At 35.7% G+C, this 17381-nt stretch overlaps 1 protein-coding gene and 1 pseudogene across 1 annotated transcript in view; both read left to right on the forward strand.

Moving 5' to 3' along the window:
• Window positions 1-5787: 5787 nt before the first annotated feature.
• LOC135156694 (E3 ubiquitin-protein ligase TRIM71-like) lies at window positions 5788-10389 on the forward strand (annotated as a pseudogene).
• Window positions 10390-15797: 5408 nt separating this feature from the next.
• Window positions 15798-17381, forward strand: part of LOC135156623 (E3 ubiquitin-protein ligase TRIM71-like) — a 7838-nt gene continuing 6254 nt past the window's right edge. Inside the window, exon 1 of the mRNA XM_064109389.1 lies at window positions 15798-16527. Within this exon, the coding sequence (XP_063965459.1) occupies window positions 15892-16527 (636 nt within the window). The 5' untranslated portion in view covers window positions 15798-15891. The remainder of the gene's footprint in view (window positions 16528-17381) is intronic.

Raw genomic sequence — 17381 nt, forward strand, 5'->3', positions numbered from 1 at the left:
TATTTACCCAGGGAAGCCACGTCAGTTCTGAAAACCGTTCTCCCAGCGGGCCCTGCTATTATTATTACCCCGGTTTTTTTTTCAATATGATCATGATGATATCAATTCTATGATGCCCTCCTCTCCCGTAATGTCTGAAGATTTGCTTAATTTGTGTATTTATATGCCAAAAAGTTACATTTTAGAAAAGGTGTCAAAGTTACATTTCTAAGTATAAATAAGTTTTTTTTAGAAATATAATGGTTGGCATTCTAAAGTTCTCACTATCAGGTGACACCAGTTATTTGATTTTTTTGCCCATGCCTGAGCAAACACTGATGATTTTTATCCATGGTATAAACAATGGTTTGTGTGAAAGGCATTTGCTAACATTGATTTGACATGAAAAAAAAAAAACTGAGCTGCGAGGTCCCACTTATCACCTGTGTCTGTGATATGTTACAAAATATGAACCCCCCCCCAAAAAAAAAAAAAAAAAAAATAGCGTCCGAAAATCATTATTTTGTGCTTCAAACAATTGAAATATAAAGTGAACGGAAACACCATATAATTTCATCACATACACGTATGTGTTCTATTATTATCGGCATGATAGAAATTACACAAAATCTTCATTTCAAATTTATCAAAAGCATTTCTTTTGATTTTTTGTTGGTTTCAGAGTTTTTAAGTTGATAGAAAGGCATCCATGTACATATTTCATCTCTCCTTTGGTTTTTTTTTTATTCAAGTCTATAACGTTAACTTATGCCTTTAAAATTAAGGAACTTGGCACAATGAGAGCAGCAGTCTAAATTGAGAATCCCCAAATGAAATGATACGCTCACTGCATTTCTTAGTAACAATTGTTTTGAATTATGTTTCCATTTATCAATATGATTGTCACATACTTGTTATTCGCTTAGCTACCAATGTCATTGCTTTGTATTACTTTGGGAAGGGATTCGAGTATCAATCTGAAAACGGATCGAGAAAAGGAACAAATATTCATTTTGCAAGAGGAAATTATCAAACATGCTTTGATAAAAGATCCCTTTTAAGTGAAATTCATGGCAATCATGCATGGTCGCATGCACCATTAAAAGTTGAATATTCCTCATCTGCAGATAACGTATATTTTGGGGGTATGTTTAAAACTTTGCAAAAGTAGGTTACATTTTAATAGAACTTTCATTTTGGTTCCATACTGTATTTCCTGCATGAAATTAAAGGATCACTCTTGTACGTATCTCTCCTAAATGAGCTTTTCTTCTGTGTAAATATTTTTGGAGGGGAAATGCATGCAGTCGAGTTATTCTTTCCATTGGCAATTTAGTCATTTAAATGTTATTATGTATATATGTCACATAAGTATGTGTCATGTACATATATTTCATTTTATAATGATTGTATTTATTAATGGGTAAAGGGGGCTTAAAGTAAATTATTCACACGCTTTGTTTATCACACGTTCATGGGTCATGCTTATTTTGCTTTTAAATGTATACACAAATACGTTTTATTCATTTATTCATGTATATTGTCACATTATTGCTCTCATTACTGTGATTAGACCTCTATAGGAAGAACAGCATCATTATGAATGACTCTGAATAATATTCACATTTGTAATTCTTCATGTACACTCTATATTATCTTGGTGTTATTCTGATAATAAACCCAACCCAACCAAACCAAACAATAATGTAGAAATAATGATCAATCCGATATTACCACTGCAATAGCTACAGCTGCATAATTGATATCATAAAGTCAAGTGATTTTATCATTAGTTTAGGAGAAGAGAGACAGTGAGAGAGCTTGCTAACAAAACGATTGATCAGTATTCATGTAAATCGCATACTTACGAAGTTTCAATTTATCATGTTGAATTGATTCTATTGATATCAAGATTTCATTAAATTCTTAATGTAATCAGATTCAATTTAGTTTGTTCCACCTTTGTTCCATCTTTTCCATACGATCTCGTAAGTTTACGAAATGAAGAGAGAGAGAGAGAGAGAGAGAGAGACAGAGAGAGGGTCCGAGAGGCAATAAGATTTAGAGAGGGAGAGAGGTATATTAAGAGAGGGGGAGAGAGGGAGAGAGGGAGGGGGGGGGGAATGATAATTTTAAGCATTGTCTGACGTGTAGGAAAAGTTATTACACGTAACTATACGATTGTCAAAAATAAATCAACCGAAATAGAATTCCAAATATTTGGAGGGCATGTCCTATTGTGCCCCCACCCTTATTTATTTATCCATTTATTTATTTATTTATTTATTTATTCATTCATTTAATTATCTATTTCATTTTATCGTATTTTATTTTCACATTTTATTTTTTAATTATTATTATTATTTTTTTTTTTTTTGGGGGGGGGGATGGGTGGGGTGGGGGACTTGTCCCCTCCCCTAGTTTGACCACCGTGCTAATTAAGGCGCGGCTCTATATGTAAATGGGTGTTTTGAGGCCCCACCCGAACCTTAAAAAAGACAATAATGAATATCGACAATATAGAGTGCGTATCAAAAAGATGGGCCAGATTTGAAAAGTCTATAAAATTTTGTTTCAAATCATGATGTCTATAGTTTGGTGTTAATATGTGTTCTAGGGCCTTATCTTTCAACTGCCATTAACAAAATTTAGCTTCGTTCATACTTGAGCGAACACGGAATGTTTTTGTCTGGGATTAAAATATAATGATACAAATGATGATCGGATTTCCTTCTAATCAGCAGACTTCCTCTTCATTTTCATTATCTTTGCCATAATTTTCGAATTATGCGGTCAAAAATCATTTTTAAATATAATTATTTGCTTGAATTTGTTCTGTTGTTTCTTTTTAATATGTTTTCTTTTGCTTTGAATATTCCTTCTTCAAGCAAAAACAATTTTTTTTCAACCGAAGTATGGGAGAGCGGGTATTTTATTTCAAATCTTTTCATTGTGTGCTACAAAGGTTATGGTGCCTTTTGAACCGTGCCATACAGATGAGCGGGGGCTCGGGGATGATACCCCTCCCCCCTCAATTAAAAAAAAAAATCACGACCAAGAAAAAAAGTGGAAAGGAAATAAAAGGAGAGATAGAAAGTAAAATATGATATTATTTTCTGAATATTATGTCAAAATCTACCACCAAATTTGATATTGTAAAAAAAATGTGGGAATGTTTGCGTGCTCGCTTTGCTCGCTCATAACTTGTTAATACATTTTACCCGATCTACCATATCTAGCTCCTTCAAAACTGACTCAATACAACAATGCCATTGAAATACATTAATTCCTTCCTGTTTGTCCTGTCGAGCATATAATTAAACTTGGTCAAGGAATCAATAACCCCTTGAAAAATGGATTTCATGTCTTTTCAACGTACCATAACATAATTTGTTTTACTTAATAAAAAGGATTTGAATAATTACAGGTTTTCCCAATTAATAATGCAAATCTCCTTGCTTGGGTTGACAAAAGTCTTCTTTTCTTACTCATGAAGGAAAATTGAAAGGTAAAAGAAGTTTAAATGAAAAAAAAATGATTCAAGTAAATAAATAAATATGTAGGCCTAAATAAAATTTGACAGCATAATTCTAAAATTATGGCACAGATAATGAAAAAGTTTATGAGAAAGTCTGCTGATTAGCAAGAAGTTTGATCATCATTTGTATTATTATTATATGCCATTTTGGCGCAAGCCTCCTTTTTAATCCCGGACAAAAACATTCCGTGTTCGCCCAAGCAAGAAAAAAAAAAAAAAAATTTTAATGGCATTTGAAAGACAAGACCCTAGAGCACCTATTAACACCAAAATATAGACATCATAATTTGAAACAAAAATTGTGTAGACTTTTCAAATCTGTCCCGTTTTTTTATACGCACTGTATATGCATGTACACATATTGAGTAATGCAGTATCCCATTTATGTATTCAAGTTCTCTAAGAATATGCAAATTTTAGAACACAGTCTAAATTCAGAATACATTCATGCACTATCACAATGCTGGTAAAGTAAGCAAACGAATTTCCCCACTTTCAGTATAATTCCTTGATCTCCCAACCCCGTTTCCGATAGATTACAATACCACTGTAAAGAAAATTGTTTTTTTAATAGGAAAAACAAGACACATATAAAAGGCATTACCTCCTTCCTCTTCAAAACGGTTTTTCCGGTTTAACCTATTTTTGCAAGCACGAATATACTTCAAAACGGCAACATAGAGTAAAGGGATTCTACCTACTGGTATAAAAAGAAAATTACTTTTATTGCGTCGCTCCCTCGCTATAAGCTGGTTTTCCAAAATGAAATTATTGTTATCAACCTAGTATTACCCAATTTAAACTCGGCATTAAAAACATATAAAAAGGGGGATGTTATTAAGTAAACAACCATTAAGCATCCTCAGCTGGCAAAAGAGCTAGCTCATAGATCACAACCTTTATATAATAAATAGAATAAATTGACCCAAAAAAAATCATCAACCATGAAGGGCGGCCAGAAGGGATGTCGACCCCTTCGAAGTAGTGGTGATAACAAGGGCCTCACTAGTTCTCTTGACACATAAGGGAAACGTCCCGCCCAGCTGGGTCTCGAGGGCGGCCTGGAGAGATGTCGACCTCTTCGAACTAGGGATGATAACAAGAAGCCTCTTAAGTCCTCTTGGCACATGGGGGAGACGTCCTTCCGACCTGGGCCTAGTCGGAGATGCATCAGACAGTGACAGGATATCCACCAATAGCTCATTGGGAAGGACCCTTTCAAGAAGTGAGGATAGGATCCGCAGGAGCAGCAGGATCAGAAATAAGGGTCGGGTCAGTAGCGGATGAAAGGAAAGATGACCCTTCCACTAAGGGGGCCGGGGGGAGGGGGGGGGGCAGACCAGTTATCACATTTACGTAAGTTGACTGCACCGGAGCCATTGATCACACCGAGTCGGACTGAGTTATGTCTTGGTATCCACGATGAAAAACACCAGATGTCTGGGTATACGTCTGGGTCGGTGACAAGTTTGGATGTGGGGGTATCTACACCATTACAAATTCGAACGTGCTGTGAAGGGATGGAGAGCACAGCGGTGGACACGAACAAGAAATGCGGTACAACATCTCCAGAGGATTCAGAGTGGAGTTACTGCTGTCCATGAGATGAGGAGTGCTTCCCAAGTATTAATATTTCGATCTAGAGGCAAAATTATTCCAGAAACTGTTTTTAATGTTGGGGGCCACAGTGTTGCTCGTAGTGAGCATGTTCGATTTCTAGGAGTAATTATCGATGAACATTTGACTTAGAAAAAGAGTCAGTGTGTACAAATGTTTCTCGAGGTGAAGGTGCTATATGTAAATTAAGATGTGTTTTGTCTGAGGCTTTTCTAGGAACTTTACATAAATACCTGCTTTGTGCTTCCCTATCTGACTTACTGTAATGTTGTATGGGACAATTATACTTTTGAGAATTACATTGACAAACTAAAAGTTTTACGATATAAAATTCTTCCGCTTATCATCAATTCAATGTTCAGCCATCCTAGTAAACCCTTATTCTCTAAGTTTAAGTTGCTTCCTCTTCTTTTGATGAGTTAGTCAGGTTCAAAGGTAGCTGGGAATACCCGGTACTATTTACAGGAAGTTCGAATCGGGTGTGTGTTTTTTACTCTTGTAGTTGATTTGAATTTGTATTGAACTACACATTAGCAATAACATAAAGTGATCATTGTGTTGTAATGCGAACTTGGCGTTTCAATACGTTAGTACTAACTTGACTTGTATGTTATTCGTTGGAATTTAGATCTCGTGTTTGTAAATTTATAGCGATGGCTGAGAAGTGTGGATCAGAGAAAGCATCAAGCTCTTCACCGAACCTGATATGTCCATTATGCCTTTATATATTTGTCGAGGCGACGATCTTAACTTCATGTGGACACACATTTTGTAGGCGATGTCTCAAGAAATACGATCTAACCCACCAGGACCTTGATCACATGGTCTGTCCTCTCTGCAGGGAGATCACCAAGTTGTCCGCCAACCGTGTCGGTGATCTCCGCCTCAATGTCTCCATCAACGGATGTGTAGACGATTACCACGCCAAGTGTGGAGGGATGAATGCCGTCCTCGAGATGCGCCAGAAATGCACCGCATGCAAGTCTCTGAAAGACGCTGTGACATTCTGCAGAACATGTAATTATTACATGTGTGATGAGTGCTTACATTGCCATCAACATCTTACCATGTTCTTTGACGGTCATGAGATCGTATCCATGGATGATGTCACCAAAGGGAAGGTCAGCATTGGTCATTTATTCAAGAAGTGTTCCATCCACAAACAAGAGAACAAAGATATGTTTTGTGAGGATTGTAAGGTCCAAAAATGCACCGCTTGTAAGTCTCTGAAAGACGCTGTCTCATTCTGCTTAACATGTAATTATTACATGTGTGATGAGTGCTTACATTGTCATCAACATCTTACAGTCGTCTTCGAAGGTCATGAAATTGTATCCATGGATGATGTCATCGAAGGGAGGGTCAGCATTGGTCATTTATTCGAGAAGTGTTCCATCCACAAACAAGAGAACAAAAATATGTTTTGTGAGGATTGCAAGGTCCATGTCTGTCAAAAGTGCGTACTTGTTGGTCATAAAGCTCATGAAATTAAGAACCATGTTGACTTTGAGCAGGACTTGCGACGGAAGGTGAATTTATTCATAATTATCACAGTAAAAACCCTGTTTAAAATTACTGTATATACAGTGCGTCCCAGAAAAAACGAAACCGAGATTTATCGATCATTTATCATAACTTAATCACAAATACAATAGACAAATGACCTACCATTTTAAAGCTTAGAATCTCCTCTTACTTAGTTTATTTCTTATTCACGCATGAGTGAGCAAAAACAATTTGAAAAGGGGATACCAAAAAGTCACTTGGCGGGCCGTATCTGGGTTTTCAAAAGAAGACCACATTTTTACAAAGTTCAATATCTGCTCTTTAATTTGATACCTCAATTACAGAAAATGGTCAAGAAATAACAAAGTTCTGGTTATTTGAAATAAGGCTTGAATTTCAATAATTTCATGAAATGAAGAGGTTTTACAGGCAAGCGTCCAAACTCACTCGACACTCCGTTTTGTTGACGATCAACCATGCATTAAGTCTTTTGTTACCATGCGATAGCTTCTGCGGGAAACCGGTGAAAACATGTTCATTTTATGAAATTATGGAAAAACAAGCATTGTTTCGAAGGATCATAACTTTTTTACTTCTTGACCATTTCTGTGATTAAGGTATCAAATAAAAGAGCAGATATTGAACTTTTTAGTCATGTGATTTTCTTTTTGAAATTCAGATACCCCCCGCCAAATGAGTTTTTGGCATCCTTTCTTCGAATTGTTTTTGCTCACTCATGCGTGAATGAGGAATAATCTAAGTAATACCAGATGAAAGAGGAGACTCTAAGCTTTACATTGGTAGGTCATTTGTCTATTTTATTTATGATTAAGTTATGATAAATCATCGCTTAATCTCGGTTTCGTTTTCTCTGGGACGCACTGTATATCGCTGTTTACTATGTAAACCTTACAGTAGTTGTTAAGAATTTCAAACAACAATGCTTGATTTTAATTGAGAATGAAAAAATCAGACTTAGCTGTTTAATCTAAATATAAAAGAACCATTTAAACAAGTAATGTGAGGTTAACCAGCTTGTGCAAAAATGTAGGCAACATTTTGGGCAAAAAGACCAAATTTGTAACCATCAATGGGCAACATACTATCCATACTACTATTGGTTAAAATATTCCAAGTTGGGTAATAAAAACTTATAATTGAGTAATAAATTTGCTCAATTGGATAATGATTGCCCAGAATATATAAGCATGTATATATTTTCTACAAACATTACCCAACACAGTGGACAGTATGTTGCCCAACATTTTAAGTGTGTATAATAGGGAGATTTAACATGGTTATAAATATTGAGGGCAATCATTGAGCAGAAGATGATGAAAATTAATTAATTGATAAGAATTAACACCAAAGATCATACCACTTTTAATAATGATTATGATTGTGATGACGATAATAATGATAATCACAATATCAAGATACATGTATATAAGATATTAAGAACAGTAATTGTAAAAAAATGATAATATTAATAATAATGAAATATCAATGAAAATAAATGATGATGCTTATACTAACACGAATAATGATAGATATAATAATGACATAATGAATAAGAATATATAAATCAATATTGATTAATAAAATATAAGATATTAAGAACAGTAATTGTAGAACGATGATAATATTAATAATGAAATATCAATGACAATAATAATGATGATTATACTACTACTACTAATGATAACACGAATAATGATAGTTATAATGGCATAATGAATAAGAATATATATTGATATTGATTAATAAAATAACAATAAAGATGGTGTTGAATACAGATTGACAATGATATATAAGAATTTGTAATACCATCATCAGCATCTAAATTGTTCTTGCATATAATTCGTTTCTTTATTCTTTATGTTGAACTACATTGGTGATTAATATTGTTATTGTTTCAATATGATATACAATTTTGTAATCATATGTTGTCTCTCGTCAAGCTTATTCAGAATATCGCATGTTTTTCTGTATGATTTGTTTGTTTCTTTGTTTCATGGTATTAGTATTTGTTATTTTCACCTTTGTGGAATATTTCCAGATCTAACTCGTTGTTTTTACTTATCACACGTTCAATTCGTAGGTGTCAGACCTTGCTCAGCGATGTGCTGACAAGAAAGCAGAGCTGGAGAAGAACATTCAGAACATAGAAATACAACGTCATGAGGTACACACTACAGTGCAGACACTACTAGATGATGTCAAGCAAGCCTACAGCCTCAAAGCCAAGGAGCTGGAAGAAAATCTTCGAAATCTCACCGACCAAATAAATGCCTTACAGCATAGTTTTGATGACGACCTCAATGTCTTGAAGTCGAAAAATCGACAGAGGATCAAGAGTATTTGTAGTTCAATTACTTTGGTAGATAATGACAGACTGGGTCATCTTGAGACAGACACTCTATCTGCTCATACCTTGCTCTGTGAGGAGCTGGATACCATGCTGAAGGAGGTTACTGATCACACTTCTGCGGAAGCTATTAAGAAGAAGGCACAGGAGAAGAGGTTCAAACCAGCAGATTATACTCGTCTTGACCTCGGGAGAATATCAGAATATACTGATCATCCATCTACGGCAGCCATAAAGAAGAAAGCACAGGAGAAGAGGTTCAAACCAGCGGACTCTACTCGTCTTGATCTCTGGAGGAGCATCTCAGAATCAGATCCCAAGATGGAAGTCATTAAGTGTGTTGAGCAACGGGGAGATATGTTCGGTATGACACGGTACTCCCATAGCACTGTCGCTATCGGGTATGGGTATAATGCACAAGGTATTGATATCATTGATTCAAATGGTGGAAATCAGCGGTATAGAAACGCACCCTTTAGTGGCATCTACTGTTATGATCTGGTGTTGCAACGGGACGGGGCGTTATGCGTGTCCACTGGTTTTACAGAAGCCTACATCTACTCTCCCCTTGGCTCCAGGAAAACAACAGTACACGTGAGAGACAATGGATATTGTCTCCGAGTTAACAGAAGTCCAACAGATGAAATCATCATTACTAACTGTGGACAACAAGTCTATATCTATGACCCGACAGGATCCACTCTTAAACACACTGCTCAAACAAAGCACAAGACGTATATCAGGCATCTATCACCAGTACGGGTTTGATCGTCACGAGTTCATGTTATGCCAATCCAAGCGTGGTGACGGTCTATGGCAGGGATGGGAATGCTGGTGAGTCTCTACAAGCTCCACGGGGTGTCTACCTGTATGCTGCCGTGGATGAGCAGGACAGGGTGTATGTAGCGAGTGTTGATAGGGAGAATAGTAGCGTCGTGATCAGGCTGTATGATCTTGATGGTCTGAACCTGAATGAAAGAGTTGAATTCAATGCACTTAATATGACATTGGATAGTTGTTGGTGTTACTTGGTTTCCCTCTCCCCAGACATGCTCGCCTTTGCTTGTAAGAAGAAATTATATTTCATCAAAGTATCACTGTAATTCACGTTATATCACACCATGTAGTATGAAAACTGACGTGCTTTTATCCTGCTACAATACAAATCTACTTTAACAGGACGTGTCAATATTCAATACTACATTTGTATTACGTACCATGTGATATCTTCATCCAACATGTCCAATGACAAAATAGGTTGATGTGTATATAACGAAAATAAACCGGTGTCAATAAACTAAACCAATCCTTTTTTCGATATTCTGAATGGACTTTAAATCAAGTATGAATTAAAAAATGTATACATTGATCGGGTAAAGAAAGGTTTTATTTTTCTAGTACAAGTCCAAAATGACGAATTCTTTTCGATTGCGAGTTTAGGATAATGAAAGCAACCTTTCTTTAAAAACGTGAAAAGAAAATTACGCGATGATTCGAGAGAACTTTAACGTGAAGGGACAACTCCAGGTTGATATGTGGTTATTTTATTTTAATAACATTTCAATGTACTTTGAATTTAATGTATAAATCAATTTTTCTTGCGTAAATATCATGATTTATAACTTTGAAATGCATGTTATCGAGTTACTGCTCTCTCAGATGTTAGTCTTTGAGATTCTCTTGTGTATAGTTTGATGACCTATGTTTAGAACGACTCTGTTTATCCACGGGGAAAGAGTATTTTAAAGTAAATTGATTACAAAATATATAATATTATAATTTCGGTCTAAGGTTTGTTTATTTTATAATATATGTTTCCTGATGCCATGAATGCAACACTATTAGTGACTATGCTGCGTAGCTATTAGATGACTTTATTTTGAATGTATAACCAATGATATCAGGGCCCCATAGCACAAATTTAAAAGAACAATTCTGATTAATTCTTATTCAGTCTAGTGAACAAAATACGCATGCAACGACGATCTTGATAGGCTATTTCATTTAGCGATTAATCGCTAACTTTTGTGATATCTCGCCTAGTTAGTTCAACATAAAAAAAAAGAGCAAATCGGCTTCATGTTTTGAAATGCACCTCTGGGGTCTGTCACACGAACCTTAACAACCATCTTAGATGAATATCTCTATGATTGATTGAATTGACTACAATGTACAATTAATCATGAATACCAAGCGTACGATCAATCGATAATCTTTGTGTTACGGGACACTTGTAGACTTATGCACTGTATAAATGGGAAGGGTATACTCTCTCTCTATATATATATATAATATAAAAATATAGAAAAATATATTATCTCTTAATGTGCTGACTGCAGAATAAATATCTTGTTTACTTAAATAAAGAATCACCTTTACAGAAGAAAGGCCCCTATAAAGCGGCAAATCATTTTATTACGTTATACATAGGCTACATTTTGATATTCAATTGTTTTATTCTCCTAGGCCTATACAGTATGTATTAGAATGCATTTAGCAAAGCAAACTAGACAACAAATATAAACAAATGGATATCCGAGTATATTTTATGAGATATATAAATGGTAAAGATAGAAAACGAGGGAAAATTGTTCCGAAAGGACAATCTAGAGTTTGCTATTTAAAAACGACCTATGTATATTTGATTAGAATTGAAGTACATGTATATCGAGTATATACATGTAGCTATTATTCCTTTTGAATTGAATCTATGGATTTCTATTTTCATTAAATCTTGAATATAATAAAAATTGAATCGAGTCTGTTCAAACAAAGAATAATGGGGGGGGGGTATTCGGTGTGTGAGAGAGAGGGGGGACGAGAAGAGAGTGGAATATGAAGATGATTTACATAAAAACCAAGAATTGTCTATCACTAATTTTGGTCTTAAAAAATACATGAATAGTTAACACTATCAGATTCTGGTAAATAGTTTTAATAGGTAATCAGTGAGACATCAACATGAATTCTGAGAGTCTCTAGTAAAAATAAAGGTTGAGGAGGGGGGGGGGGTGTCTTCTAAAATACATTCGTGTTACATTTGCTATAATTGACGGCTTCCGGCACATGGGTATGTGATATAAGCGTCATGGCGACAAATGTGATGGTAATGATTATGATAGACGATGTGATGATGGTGATGATGATGATGGTGATGATGAAGATAGTGGTGTGGTGGTGGTGCTGGTGGTGATGAAGATGGTGGTAAAGATGATGATGATGACGGTGATGGTGGTGATGATGATGATGATGGTAATGATGATGGTAATGATGATAATAATAGATGATGATGTTGATTATTCAAATGATGGTAGCCGTGGCGGTGATAGGGGTGGTGTTGATGGTGACGATGACTATGATGATGATGAAGGTACTGTTGGTCGTGGTGGTATTAATGTTGATAATTTTAGTAATAGCTGTGGTGAAGGTGATAGCGATGATGATGTAATGATGATGATAGTAATTATGGTGACGGTGGTGGTAGTAGTATTGAGAATGATGACGACGACGACGATGAAGATGATGATGATGATGATGAAGATAGTGGTGTGGTGGTGGTGCGGGTGGTGATGAAGATGGTGGTTAAGATGATGATGACGACGACAATGATGACGGTGATGATGATGACGAAGACGATGATGATGACGAAGGTGGCATGGTGGTGATGAAGATGGTGGTTAAGATGATGATAATAATAATGATAATAATATAGGGTATTTATATTGCGCACATATCCACCTTGTTGGGTGCTCAAGGCGCTCCTATATTTCCCGGCTAACCTAGGCGTTCATAGCGCACACAGCTTTTTAAGGAATTACTTCCTACCGGTACCCATTTACCTCACCTGGGTTGAGTGCAGCACATTGTGGATCAGTTTCTTGCTGAAGAAAATTACGCCATGGCTGGGATTCGAACCCACCACCCTCTGTTTCAAAGTCCGAAGACTAATCCACTGGGCCACAACGCTCCACGATGATGACGACGACAATGATTACGGTGATGATGATGATGATGATGATGATGACGAAGGTGGCATGGTGGTGATGAAGATGGTGGTAAAGATGGTGATGCCGACGACGATGATGTTGATGATGGTGATGATGATGGTAATGATGATGATGATGACGGTGATGATAATAGTTTAACGGAATAACCATCGTTAATACGTATGGTGATGATAAGCAGATATAGATGTGAAGAAGGATCATTGATATATAAATTGCTTTGGACGCGATGATCATAATGAAAATAAAATAAGATTATAATGTTTCCCTTGATCTATATATATATTCAAAACAGCAAATTCATCTCAACTGACATGCGAATAAAATAACTTTTATTAAACAAATAAAACTTAAATAAATATTTAAGTTAAGGAAAAACTCTATTTGGACACTTTGATTTAGAAATAATTATTAAAATGGGCCGTGTACGAACACCCATAGGGAGAAAGGAAAGAAGGAGAATGGGGGGGGGGGGGGGAGAGGGGTGGGGTGAAAGAAAGGGAGAAAGAATTAAAGAAAAAAAGGTAAGAAATTCGAAAAATAAAGGAGCAAAGATGAAAAGAAGAGTGGGAAAGAAGCAACAAAACGATATCGGTTTTCCAAATAATTATCAAGAAAGTAAGACTGGTTTCAAAACTGTGTATGATGGCGCTATTCTAACTTCTTGAACGGCGTCATTACTTTGGGTACACTTACTACAAGGTCGTGTATGATTGAGAGTGCGATATCTGTTCTTGATGATTTAATTTTTTTTCATTATCGAATCGTAATAAGATAGTTGAAAATAAATCATAATTACTCGGATATCAATATGGCTTACTTTTATTCATCTCTTGACCATGTTAATGAGAATCTTGTCATTTATTTAGACCAGCGCTTCTCAACCGATGGGCCGCGAGAAACTCCAAATGGAGGAAAAAATAATAGGGGAAAAACTATAGTAGGGCCTATATTTCACAAACGTGTCCGAATATATACCCGATCGTGGAGGTAGAAAACTACTTCCATGGTCCGATTGGTCTACGTAGGTCAAACAAAACTAAAGCACGCTTAGGTATCATGTATGTTACAAAGCATACACATGCACACTATGATGGTTTCGATCTAACCTTGATGTGAACCTCGTGTGCATGCATTTTGTGAATGCAGCTAATTGTCGCCCATTTACCGGACATTTGGGAATGCAGATTAGTTCTCGAACTGTTTGTTTCGAATGTGCTTTAGAGATTTGTGTTCACATTTCAGGAAAAAAAAATTGTTTCACCAAAATTGACGTTTTCTTAAAATTTTGGTTGGTGGGCCTCGATAAAAAATCTGAGAATCAAAGTGGTCCTCGATTTTTTTTTTTTTTTTTTTGGGGGGGAAACGCTGATCTAGACAGTGTTACAGTGGAACTCCAAAGTTAGTGAATCCTACCAAAAATGAACATAATATGTATTTAAAATGTTCAAGTTTTGCCATGTAATAATGAATTCAGGTGATCAAATTCAGTAAAGTTTGTTTCTATGGGCTCGCTGTACATTGTAGTGCACTGTTGTCTATATTCAACACTCAGGATGAAGGAGTACATTCTTTGGCGGTGTTCACTAACCTTTGAGAAGGAATAGTGGACAAGGAACGGGAGCCACTATTACTAAGATGTTTCAAAAAAATAGAAAATATACAAAGACGGAGAAACAAAAAAAAAAGGAAAGAAAGAACAACAATGAGAGACAACAATAAACATTGAGAAAAATATCTTTCCTATAATAAAACAGAATGAAAAAAAGAAAAAAACACAAATAAAGAAAAATAAACACAGACAAAAATAAAGAGATGGAGAGAGTGGGGGGGGGGGGGGAGTTGGGAGAGAATATGAGAAGAGTGGATCAGGAGTACATGAGATGAAACCTGAGCGAGAATCAGAGATGAGAGAAAGATACAAATATTTTTTTAATATAATCATCCCAACACAAACATTACTGAATGATTTTCTTTTACTCATCCAATAAAAAAGAGCATAAAACCACAATGTCACGAAACAACATCGACATACAGAATCAGAACTTTCCTTTAAAGATTTTTGTTCTTGTTACCGAATAAAGATCTCTCAAAATATGGAACATTTAGTCAGGTACCACAACAAAATCTCTTCTTGGTAGAAAAATATAGATGCATTACAATATTGAAAATATCAAATCATCCATGCTGAGATTTTTACACATGTAGACAAAAATTGTGGAAAAAATGACCTAATTTTTTTTTTCATAATCAGATATCTAAATGATGAAAACAGATTCTGTCTGTAAAGGAAAATTGGAACATAGAAGTCGGGTAACCTAATAAAATATTTTCTTGATAGAGAAAAAGAGATGCATAAAACATTGGAAATATCAAATCATCCATTCTGGGATTTATGCATATGAAGGGAAAAACACGGAAAATTGACTCTTTTGTTTTTTGCATAATAATATCTGTAAATGAGTTACACTGAAAAGGCATACTCTCTTTTAATAAAGGAAAATTCGAAAATTCAAGAAAGGTAGCCGAATAAAATATCTTCTTGATAGAGAAATAGAGTTGCATGGATACAATAATCGAAAGATAAAATCAGCCATTGTGGGATTTTGCACACGAAGACAAAAATGCCTAATTTGATAATGACACCCCCTCTATCGATGAATAAATACATAACGCGCAGTCAAGTTCAAAGGTAGCTGGCTGGGAATACCCAGTTCTATTGTTATAGGATGTTCAAAGTGGGTGTGTTTGACTTGTAGTTGAATTAGTATTGAAGTACAACAATAGTATAAAGCTGAACCATTGCGTTGTATCACGAACTTGACGTCTCGTCAAGTACTGATAGAATTTAGATCTCGTGTTTGTAAATTAATTCAGCGATGGCTGAGAAGTGTGGATCAGAGAAAGCATCAAGCTCTTCACCGAACCTGATATGTCCATTATGTCTTGATATATTTGTTGAGGCGACAATCTTAACTTCGTGTGGACACACATTTTGTAGGCGATGCCTCAAGAAATACGATCTAACCCACCAGGACCTTGATCACATGGTCTGTCCTCTCTGCAGGGAGATCACCAAGTTGTCCGCCAACCGTGTCGATGATCTCCGCCTCAATGTCTCCATCAACGGATGCGTAGACGATTACCACGCCAAGTGTGGAGGGATGAATGCTGTCCTTGAGATGTGTCAGAAATGCACTGCTTGCAAGTCTCTGAAAGACGCTGTATCATTCTGCAGAACATGTAATTATTACATGTGTGATGAGTGCTTACATTGTCATCAACATCTTACAGTCGTCTTCGAAGGTCATGAAATTGTATCCATGGATGATGTCACCGATGGGAAGGTCAGCATTGGTCATTTATTCGAGAAGTGTTCCATCCACAAGCAAGAAAACAAAGATATGTTTTGTGAGGATTGTAAGGTCCACGTCTGTCACAAGTGCATACTCGTTGATCATCAAAATCACAAAATCAAGAACCAGGTTGACTTTGAGCAGGAGTTGCGACAGAAGGTAATTGTATTCATAATTATCACTGTAGAAATGCTATTTAAAACACATATAACGCTGTTTTATACTATTGAACCTTTATAAGAAGTTTAAGAAATTTCTTTGAAAATCCAATAGTAAAATCAAACTATGCTTTTGGGAGTTTGAAAACTTGTTTAAATTATAAAAAAAAGATTGCAGTTAAACGGTCTCGTATGAAAATTAAACAGCATTTTAAACGTAAATTTTATATAACGATCTTTTCTATTTGAACCTTACATTGACAATTATAAGCTAAAATAAAACGTTGCTGTCTAAGAGTTTAAAGACTTGTTAAAACTGTTAAAATTACTGCGGTTAGGGTTAAACAGTGTTGCATATACATTTTAAACAGCATTTAAAATTACTACGTACGATAGGTAGGTTTAGCATGGTTAGACACTGATACAGATATTGAAGTTGATCATTGATATCGAAAAGAACAAACAGCAATGATCATTACAGTTTTTGTCTCACCTGCATAGCAGAGTGAGACTATAGGCGCCGCTTTTCCGACGGCGGCGGCGGCGTCAACACAAAATCTTAACCTGAGGTTAAGTTTTTGAAATGACAGCATAACTTAGAAAGTATATGGACCTATTTCATGAAACTTGGCCATAAGGTTAATCAAGTATTACTGAACATCCTGCCTGAGTTTCATGTCACATGACCAAGGTCAAAGGTCATTTAGGGTCAATGAACTTAGACCATGTTCTGGAAATCAATATCAAAATCTTAACCTGAGGTTAAGTTTTTGAAATGACAGCATAACTTAGAAAATATATGGACCTAGTTCATGAAAATTATACATAAGGTTAATCAAGTATATCCTGCATGAG

Source organism: Lytechinus pictus, chromosome 14 (genome assembly GCF_037042905.1).
Source record: "Lytechinus pictus isolate F3 Inbred chromosome 14, Lp3.0, whole genome shotgun sequence".
Classification (NCBI taxonomy): domain Eukaryota; kingdom Metazoa; phylum Echinodermata; class Echinoidea; order Temnopleuroida; family Toxopneustidae; genus Lytechinus; species Lytechinus pictus.